The 10,030-nt window shown below is 38.5% G+C and overlaps 1 protein-coding gene across 1 annotated transcript in view; it reads right to left on the reverse strand.

Moving 5' to 3' along the window:
* Positions 1-7,586: 7,586 nt before the first annotated feature.
* Positions 7,587-10,030, reverse strand: part of UBQLN1 (ubiquilin 1) — a 56,019-nt gene continuing 53,575 nt past the window's right edge. Inside the window, exons 10-11 of the mRNA XM_006901962.1 lie at positions 9,836-10,005; positions 7,587-7,739 (exon numbers count right to left, since the gene is read on the reverse strand). Of these exons, the coding sequence (XP_006902024.1) occupies positions 7,587-7,739; positions 9,836-10,005 (323 nt within the window). The remainder of the gene's footprint in view (positions 7,740-9,835; positions 10,006-10,030) is intronic.

Below are 10,030 nucleotides of genomic sequence, written 5' to 3' on the forward strand. Positions count from 1 at the left end.
CTTGTTTAAACAGGGAGCTCCACCCCACTCAGTCCGCATTGTGTAGCCAACCATTAATGCATTTGACACATCTGTGTCACAGTGTTCAGCCTCACAGCAACCACACGTGGCCATGGGAAGGAAACTTGTACACCAGACCTAGAGGAATGTCTGAACAAAAACAATGAAAGACTGGCCTGAGGGCCGCGAACTAAAAGTCACCCACCTTTGTCTTGGTCACATAGTTTTCTCTTCACTAGGCCAGCTGATCTCTCTCTGTTGCTGTTATTGTTGTTAAGTGCCTTCGAGTGCAGGCGACTCATAGAGGAATGTCTGAACAAGAACAATGAAAGACTGGCCTGAGGGCATTTGTGTCTTCTAGGCTGCAACAGTTTCATGATGCATCTTCAAGGATATGAACATGTATGGCTAAGCACAATTGGTAACAGTGCATCTAAATTCCAAAATCAATCTCTACAATAGTCTACGTGTTTCCTATTGATTGCCTAAGGGGTCCTTTAGAGTAGTGAGAGATCTTCACCCTGAAACCTACAGCATCCCTTTTCAGCAGGAAGTATCCCCTTTTCCTTATGAATCAGGGTGAAATCTCTCAGGGAGGAGTGATAGGGAATGGCAAAGGGCACACTGACAAAGGATATTGATCAGAGCTGGTTTTGACAAGCACTGTGGCAATGGGACAATTAAAACAGACTTTCAAGGAATATTCAACCTGAATCCTTCTGATCACATGGAGATTTCTGAAAGTATTTCTTTGAGTTTATGATGTGTTTTGTTTGTGTATAAAGGATGCTCATCTAGATGATAACCTAATTATGATAAAAACAAAAGGGGGGTAATATGGGAAGCCAAGACTAAGTATTTGTAATAAACTGAATGCTATTTTTAAAAAAAGAATTTAAAAAATCAATTAAATCACTATTTTTACCTTGAAGAGAGATAAGCACTAAAGAAAAAACAACTCCAAAACCAACCCCCCCATTCTATTTTCTTCCTCTTCTGGGATTACAGTGTGTGGTACATTAAACAAACTCATTGCTGTAGAGCTGGAACTAAATCAAAGACCTTGTCTCTCTTGAGGCTGTAGATTGCAGAGGAGATATCCCATCTTTCTCCCACAGAGCTGCAGTTGGAGAACCAACAGAAGTCCATGGGCCCTTGGGTTACGAGGCAGCTCCTTAAGGACTACGACATGATAAGATTTCTGATGTGTTATTTTAGACAAGATAGAAAAATCAAAACCCCAAACTTTTATTATGGGGGCTGTCCTGAGCATTGGACAATGCTTAGCAGTAGTCCCTGGTCTCCTGGTATTGTCAAACATCCATTACAAACTAATGGAGCTATCAGCCGAGAAACATTTATCTAGAACCTTGATTGAAACACCATTTTGTATACTGGCAACTGTAAAACTTGTCTCCAGTTTGAATTTATCTAAAGTCCTCTCAGCATTTTCTTCTTATGATGAGTTAAGTATAAAATTATTTTAAATGTTAAGTATGTAATTATATTAAGTGTGTAACTATGTATCTATTTTATGTATATAATTACACTTAATAAAAACAACATCACAAAAGATGAAGACTGAAATTGTCAAAAACAAAATCTAGCTTGGATCCACCATCAACACCCTTGGTACCAGCAATTAAGAGATTAGAAGACATACAGCATTAGAAAAGTCAAGGACCTCTCCAAATTACTAAGGAGCAAAAATGTCATTATGAAGAATAAGCACCTAAAGCTGGCCATTATCTCTTTCAGGACTTGCTATCCATCTATGAATAAGCATGACAGATGACTTAAGTTTTTGAGTTGTGCTGCTGGAGAAGAGTACCAAATATCCCAGGGACTACCAAAGGAACAGACAAAATGAGTTAGATCACAACTGGGAACAGTCATGGTCACAACAGTGCATTCACACAGTGATCATACTGATATACACCATCAGTGTTGTACTCACAGTGGTAATCAAAGATGTACTTATACATGGGTGATCACACTCATATACTCACACACAGTACTGATAACAGTGATGTGCAGGCTGGGTTTAGAAGAGGCCATGGTACTAGGGATATTATAGCTAATGTTAGATGGATCCTGGCTGAAAGCAAAAAGTACCAGAGGAATGTCTGTTTCATTGACTACACAAAGGCATTTGACTGTGTGGATCACAATAAACCGTGGCTGACTCTGAGAATGGGAATCCCAGAATCCTTAATTGAGTTTATGTCAAACCTATACTTGGACCAGGAGGCAGTTGTTAGAACAAAGCAAGGAGCACAGCACTGCATAGTTCAAACTTGGTAAGGGTGTATGCCAGGGATGTATCCTGTCTCCATACCTTTTCTATCTATATGCAGGACAGATCATTTGGGAAGCTGGGCTATATCAATAATCTGTGTTACATAATCTGGTTGCATCAATAATCTGTGTTATGCAGATGACACAAGCCTGTTTGCTGAAACTGAGGACCTCAAGGGCTTATTGCAGAAAGTCAAAAATTGTGACCTTCAGATTGAAGTTCAACATCAAGATTCTTACCACTGGGCCGATCAGCAGCATCATGATAGAGGGTTGAATGAGATTAAGTTTCAGTTTTTTGGCTCCACAATTAACACTCTTAGTACTAGCAGCCAGGAAATCAAGAGATGAATTGCATTGGGAAAGTCTGCTGTCAGGGACCTCTCCAGATTACTGAAGAACAATGATGCCAGTCTTAAGACTAAGGGGTACCTGATTCAGATCATAGTCTTCATAATTACTTGCTATGCACCAGAAAGCTGGACAATGAATTGGGATGATAGAAAGAGAAGTGATGCCTTTTAGTTGTGGTACTGGAGAATTGAGTAACAATGGACTGCTAGAATAAGGAGGTTCGTCCTGGAGAGGGTGACACCAGGATGCTCCTTGGAGGCAAGGATTCTGAAGCTCCATCTGACATCCTTTGGACATATCACAAGGAGGTACAAGTCCTTGCAGAGGGACATCATGCTTGGGAGGGTGGAGGTACAGAGCAAAGAGCCTTGAATGACTGGAAACCCTAAGTCTCTGTAAACTTTAATTAAAATTATTTTTTTTTAAAAAAAAGAGAGGAAAAGCATCGTTAAGATGGATTGATTCAGTGATTGGGGTAATGGTGGTAGGTGTGTCAGAGCCAGTAAGATTGGCACAGGACAGAACTAGAGCAGAGTTCAGAGCTGTTGTACATAGGGTCGCTGAGTCACAAACAACCCAATGGCACATAACAACTCACACAGTAATTAAAGTGATGTCCTCACAGTGATCACAGGGATGTACTCACATAGTAATGACCACAGTGCTGTATTAACACAGTGATACAATGAGGTACTACTCTAACACAATAGTGACCACTATGATATATTCACAGTGATGAGCCATGATGTGTTCAATGATGACAGTGATGTACCTATACAGTGATGCTTTTCCTTTTGGCAGTGCTTAGGTTCTTCAGCATTCTTTTCCAAGACCAGAGTTCAAAAGTATCAATTCTTGTCATCCTTAGTCACTCTCCTCCAGTTTTCTGACGCATTAGCATTGACTGATGTGCCTGAATCAGGCAAACTTCATACCCAGAGTGACATCCTTGCTAGAGAAGTCCCTGACTATAGAACTTTCCCAATTAAATACATCTCCTGACCACATATATTCCATTTAGGAAATCCTTAAAATGTTCTTATTAAAACTCCATGCTTCATTAAGTTCCTTTTAAGTAATGTGGTGTTTTATAGCAACAATGTTGTTAGGTGCTGTTAGTAGAGTATGACTCATCGAGACCCAAGAATAAAAAATCTGGGGAAGGGGAGCTCTGGTGGCCTCGTGGCAAGAAGCTGCAACTACAATCCCAGAGGTGCACGGTTCGAATCCACCAGGTGCTCTGCCGGGGAAGGAGGGGCCATCTCCTCCTGTACCAGTCAGATCTGATTTGACGGTACAAGCAAAAAAAAAAAAAATCTGGGGAGCTCTGGTGGACTAGTGGCAAGAAGCTGCACGGAACCCTATGCCATCCTCACCAGAAGACACATTGAAGCCCATTGGTGCAGTGACTGTCAGTCCATCTTCTTGAGTCTTTCTCTCTTTCGTTGACCTCTCTTTCATAGAATGATGTCCATTCCAGAGAATATTCCAAAATATACAAGATGAAGTTTCATCATTCTTGTATCCAAGGAGCACTGATTGCAGTGGCACTTATTCCGAGAAATACCTGTTTTGTGGCATTTCATGGGATATTCAGTAATCTCAATACAACTCAAAGGCATCACTAATTCTGTCATCCTTATTCATGTCCAGCTCTCAGATGCGTAGCATGTGATTGAAAAGACCATAGCCTGAGTTAGTTAAGCACATACTAGTCCTCAAACTGACATCACTACTCCTCTGTAATTTGTCCCTGATGGCAGACTTGCCCAATGCAATCTGTCTACTATCTCCTGGCAGCTGGTACCAATGGTGTTGACTGTGGATCCTAGAAAGATGAATCCATTGACAATTTTAACCTTTCCTCCATCTATCATGATGCTACCTTTTAGCTCATTGGTGAGTTTTGTTTTCTTGATGTTAAGATGCAATCCATTTTGAAGACCACCGTCTTTGTTTCAAGTCCTTTTCAGTTCGAGTAAACAAGGATGTGTCATCTGCATAGATGACTCATATATTAATGTGTCTTCCTTCAATCCTAATTCCACTTCACAGAGTCCAGCTTCAGGAATGATATGCTCAGTATACAGATAGAATAGATATGGAAAAAGGATACATCTTGACATACATCTCTCCTGACTTTAAACTATGCAGTGCTAACTTGTTCTGTCTGGACAACAGCTTTTTGGTCAAGGTATAGGTTTCACGTGAGCTCTTGTGGCCTAGTGGCAAGAAGCTGTGCTGCAATCCCAAAGGCACATGATTCAAGGCCACTAGCTGCTCCGCAGGAGGATGGGCAATCTCCTCCCATGCAACTAACTACCTGTTGGTTCTGACTCGACAGTACACAGCAACAATAAAAACATGAGTACAATTAAGTGTTCTGGGATTCTCATTCTTCTCAATGTTGGCCATAGTTTGCTATGATCCAGAAAGTCAAATATCTTCGCATAGTCTATAAAAGAAAAGACATTCTTCTAGTATTCTCTGTGTTCAGCAAGGAACTATCTGACATCAGCAATGATATCCCTTGTGCCTGTCTCTTCTAAACCATGCTTGTACTATTGGCAGTCTATTAATGTACTGTTTTGGCCATTTTTGGATGATCTTTAGCATTATTTTGCTTCCATGAGATATGAATCAACAACTTTAGCCTATAGTATTTCACATACTTGTTTTAACATTTTAAAAGTTTTTAGAAACAAAGCACAAAACTACCTACTGCAAAAGCTGAAAGCTACATTGAAATCACCCGATCCAGTGGAGTGTCTGTATTCTCATCAGATTCTCATCAATAAAAAATTTCAATAAGAAATCATGCATCTTACCCCAAATAAAAGAACTATTGAGAAACAAAAGAAACTGAACAGTACCCTGGTCACCTAAATTTGCAATTAGCCATCTTTTAAACACACCACTTGTCAAAACACCACAATGTATGAGAACATTTTTTATTAGGGGAGCTAGAAAATAAATCCTCTAAAGCAGAATAACAAATGGGGGGGGGAAATCAACTCCAATCACAGAAAATTGGAGACATCATTTTGTTTCTACAGAAGAGGCAAGGAAAAAAAAAAAAAGAGGCAAGACAAACCAAGTGTAAAAGCTAGAGATTTATTGTTACTTTGTGATTAATAAATCATCAAATTAGTTTGACGCCATCCCACACTATATACAACCAGTTGCTAGTACAAAAGTTTTTTAACCAGACTGAGGCATAAGGCAGAAAAGAGTAAAGATATGTGAACATCATCCTTAACAACTTCAGTCATGCCTCTCGAATGACCTTTGTACATGCTTTCTTCCTCAGGAAAGTGTCAGAAAAATTCATGGACCCGCAGATAATGTGGCATCAGGACCTTTCTTCATAGCAAGCAACTTACAGAAGTAATAGTATCTCAGTATATTCCTTGATTTTACTGATCTGAACTCATTAACATTTCACATCTTTTAACTGTACATGAGAGATTAAACTGTACTTAAGTGAATACTGAACTAGAGTCAACCAATTCTATGACTGACCCCAAAGTTACATTTAGCTGGTCCTAAAGGAATGTACCACCCCAACAGTATGGGAGTTAAGTAAACACAACTTCTTTGGAAAAGGTAAGAGGAAAGCTGTCGGACAGCCAAATGTTACTTACACTGTTAACACGGCTCTCTGTTTTCACCCCAATGACACTTCTTTTACTACTCTATATGCACAGAAATCCTAACAGAATTGTGGCTACCAGCTTTCTTTCAGACTGGCTTACATCAGGATAGATTCCATCTACTCCCAAAATATCCTTTCTGGGAGGCTCTGAGAAGCACTCAATTAAACTATTTCTTAGTAGAACTACCAAAACACTTCAGAAACAAGTGGCTCACAAATAATTTTTAAACTGAGGAGTTGACTGCATTAAAAATGGACAAACCTAAAAGATAGTTTTATTACTTTTATGGTGGTTAAAATTAACTGAAACATCATCACATTTTCAGTGCAAACAGCATTTTAATTACAAACTGTAATGCTTGCTAAACTATCTACGGGAGAAGTTGAAAAGTCCTAGACAAATGCACTTTTGGATGTACTACAGTGTTCCTTCAATCCGCCCGAAGATTAAGTAATATACAGTCAATTTGTGAATGCTGAGACAGTGTTAACATGTTTTCTGCACAACTGAATGGTTAAGACATAACCAAAATCCACTTTTCACCTATTTTCAACAAACCCGACTAACTGGCACTTTTGCAGAGAGATGTTTATCAAAGATGCTGTAAGATTTTACAATTAGGTAGTACTCAGCTTAAAAGATATTTCCTTCCCTATCATTGTTTTTTTGTACACAGGTGTTTTGCTAAGATAACTTATTGTAAGTTCCTAGAAATGGAGTCCCAAATGCGAGCATTGTTTATAAACCAAAAACCCACACATCCCCTGCAAAACTCCTCACCTGTTAACAGTATAAATCTTACAGCATTTTGTTTGCAATAGTACATGCCAAAATCACAACAAGCAATAGTGTACACCACAAAGTATTGAGCATAAATGATTTGATTCTTTTTAATGCTTTTATTCTACATAAATTACTACCATAGGCTAATGTTTAAAAAGCAAATAAATTGGACAGATGCAGGACAAAATCTGTTCACCCAACTATAAAAGGTGATATCCATCAGATTTCCTTAAAATTACAATAAATGCAAAGTGTTTGATACATGCAATAGCCTTAAATGAAAAAGCCTTGATTCCCATTGGTCAGAAAGGAAAAAAAGGGGGGAAGGAGCCCCATACATCTTACTGTACTCCACCTTAAAATGCATCATATTGGAATCGCTTACAACAGAATAGAATTCCAAGAGTCAAAATGAAATAATAAAGCAGGTATTTTAAAGATTTAAGAGCCGTTATCAAAAATAAATTACATATTTTCCAAGTTACAGATATGCTGCTATGAAGGCTGCGAACCGAGTAACCTTTCAATGGCTGCATTGATATCACCTCCTGTTGCTATGAGGGCTTGCAAGTTTGCTTCACGGTTCAAAAATCCCATTGCACTGAGCTGTTCCAGTTGTTGTTGAAATCTTACTTCTGGATTCTGCAGCTATGAAAGAATAAAAATTTAGAAAGAAAAACCATTCCAGTCACATAGAAATAACTTTATTCATTGTTTGTTTTTTTGTAATACATGCTGTCTATGGTGTCTTAAAAGTATAAAATACATTTGTTGTTGTTGTTATGTGCCGTCGAGTCGCTTGTGACTCATAGCAACCCTATGTGTACAACAGCCCTAAACTCTGCTCTGTCCTGTGCCAATCACACTGTCTCCGATACACCCATCCCGATTACCCCAGTCACTGCATCAATCCACCTCATAGATGGCCTTCCCCTTCTGCGCTGTCCCTCCACCCTACCAAGCATGATGTCCCTCTCCAAGGACTGGAGTCCCTCCTTACAACCGGTCCCTTCTAACATGTATGTTAGATGAAGCCTCAGAATCCTGACCTCCAAGGAGCCACCCGGTTTAACCCTTTAATCAAATTTAAATTAATCTTAAATTTTTAAAAATCATGCTAACTAGATTGTATTAACAACTCAAAACCAAAGACGTTAGAAAATTCTAAATTATTTTAGCTATATCAAAACAGTCAAGAAAATGAAGTACATCTGTACATAGTTTGAAAATTGGTTATCTTTTTATTGTTTATTTACATAAGCAAACTACTGTTTCAGGGATCATTTATTAAGGAAGTAGATGCCACTCCTGCTTCCAAAGACTATTTACAGTACATGAATATTATAATGCTAAATTTTTGTTACTATTAAAATTAATACCCAAAACGTCATTCTCTTAAGAGTGGTAACTGACTAATAGATGACACTCTAGCAGGTTTTTTAAGGCTTTAAATCAAACAGGAAGAAACTGTCCATCTTTCTCCCAGAGTGGATTCAATCACCAGAGACTCCACCCTTGGATTAGCAGTACAATTCCGTATGTTGTAGGCCTCTCTACTAAACTTATTAGACTGATCAACTTGATGGCAACAAACAATGACAAGTTCTACTGATGAATCGATAACAGTAAAAGTCAGTGTCCTTAGGTATACAGTTCTAAGTTCTAATGGAGACTAAAGACATAGATTCAATTCCTGCACTGGGTCATCATCAGCCCTTCAGAAGAGAAGAGTTCCACTTTCAGGTCCATCCACTATTCTATTGGCAATTACGTTGCAACAAATCTTTCTTCAGAAATAAGGCTAAGACAAAAATACACCAATCCTAGTCAATGTGATGACAGAAACTGTATTACAATTAATTCTGACTGTTCATGGGATTTTTCCTTAATTCTATAAATATTTACTGAGCACCTATTACCATGTGCCATGTAACTAGACATCATGTTTGGAAGCACAGTAGAGAAAGACCCTAAATGAGATGGATTTACACAGTGACTGGGGAACAGGACATGTGTGTCAGAGACAGTGAGACCGGCTCAGGATGGGGCAGGGTTTAGAGCAATTGTTTTGAGGGAGCTCTGGTGGCCTAGTGGTGAGAAACTGCACTGCAATCCAGAGTTCATGGGGTCATGAGTTGTAGTAGACTCATGGCACATAACAACAATTACCATGAACCAGATAGGTGTCAGAATTACAAATATGTGTAAGATTAAAATATTCAAAATCAGAAAGCATTCCAGTAGACACCGAAGTATTTTTATCATGTCAAAATCTGTGGCAAGCTACTATTGTAGATCTGAATTTGTTCAAAGTTTACTGGAATTCTGGCAATCTTTTTATACATGAACACTAGGCACAAAGTAAAAATTCAAAACCTAGAATATAACTGATACACTTTAACACTGGGAAAAAATGTCCTGGGAGTACTTGAAATAATGGAGTTTTTATTCTTCTCTGACAAATTCTTATAAATTATCTCAAATAATGTCCAAAAAGCACTCTACAACATGCATTCAAAAGTTAATTATTCTGAAAAAATAAGGCACTAAATTTTAACATTTATTCTTTTAAATCATAAAATGTGCCTCTTAAGAGCTGAGACCAAAGTTAGCATACGTTAGACTCATTATCCTAAATATTTTAATTTACATTACAAACTAAACACTACAGGACTGTCATTGCCACTTAATTTCTTTTCTCCTAAAGTGAAAAACATAAGAAGTTAAGAGAAAAGAATCATTACCTGAGGATTTACTCCTGCAAGTGCCTGAAGCATTTGCTGAATAAACTGCTGGTGTCCAGGTTCAGCTGATCCTGCTGTGGGACTTGTGTTGTCACTAGGTGCAGAGTTAGACCCATTGGTTCCAGACGAGCTTCCAGTGTTTCCTAATGCCCCCAGCCCTGGAGCAAACCTGAGGGAAGCATATATAAATTAATA

Source organism: Elephantulus edwardii, unplaced genomic scaffold (assembly GCF_000299155.1).
Source record: "Elephantulus edwardii isolate Elephantulus edwardi_28Jun2011 unplaced genomic scaffold, EleEdw1.0 scaffold00353, whole genome shotgun sequence".
NCBI lineage: Eukaryota > Metazoa > Chordata > Mammalia > Macroscelidea > Macroscelididae > Elephantulus > Elephantulus edwardii.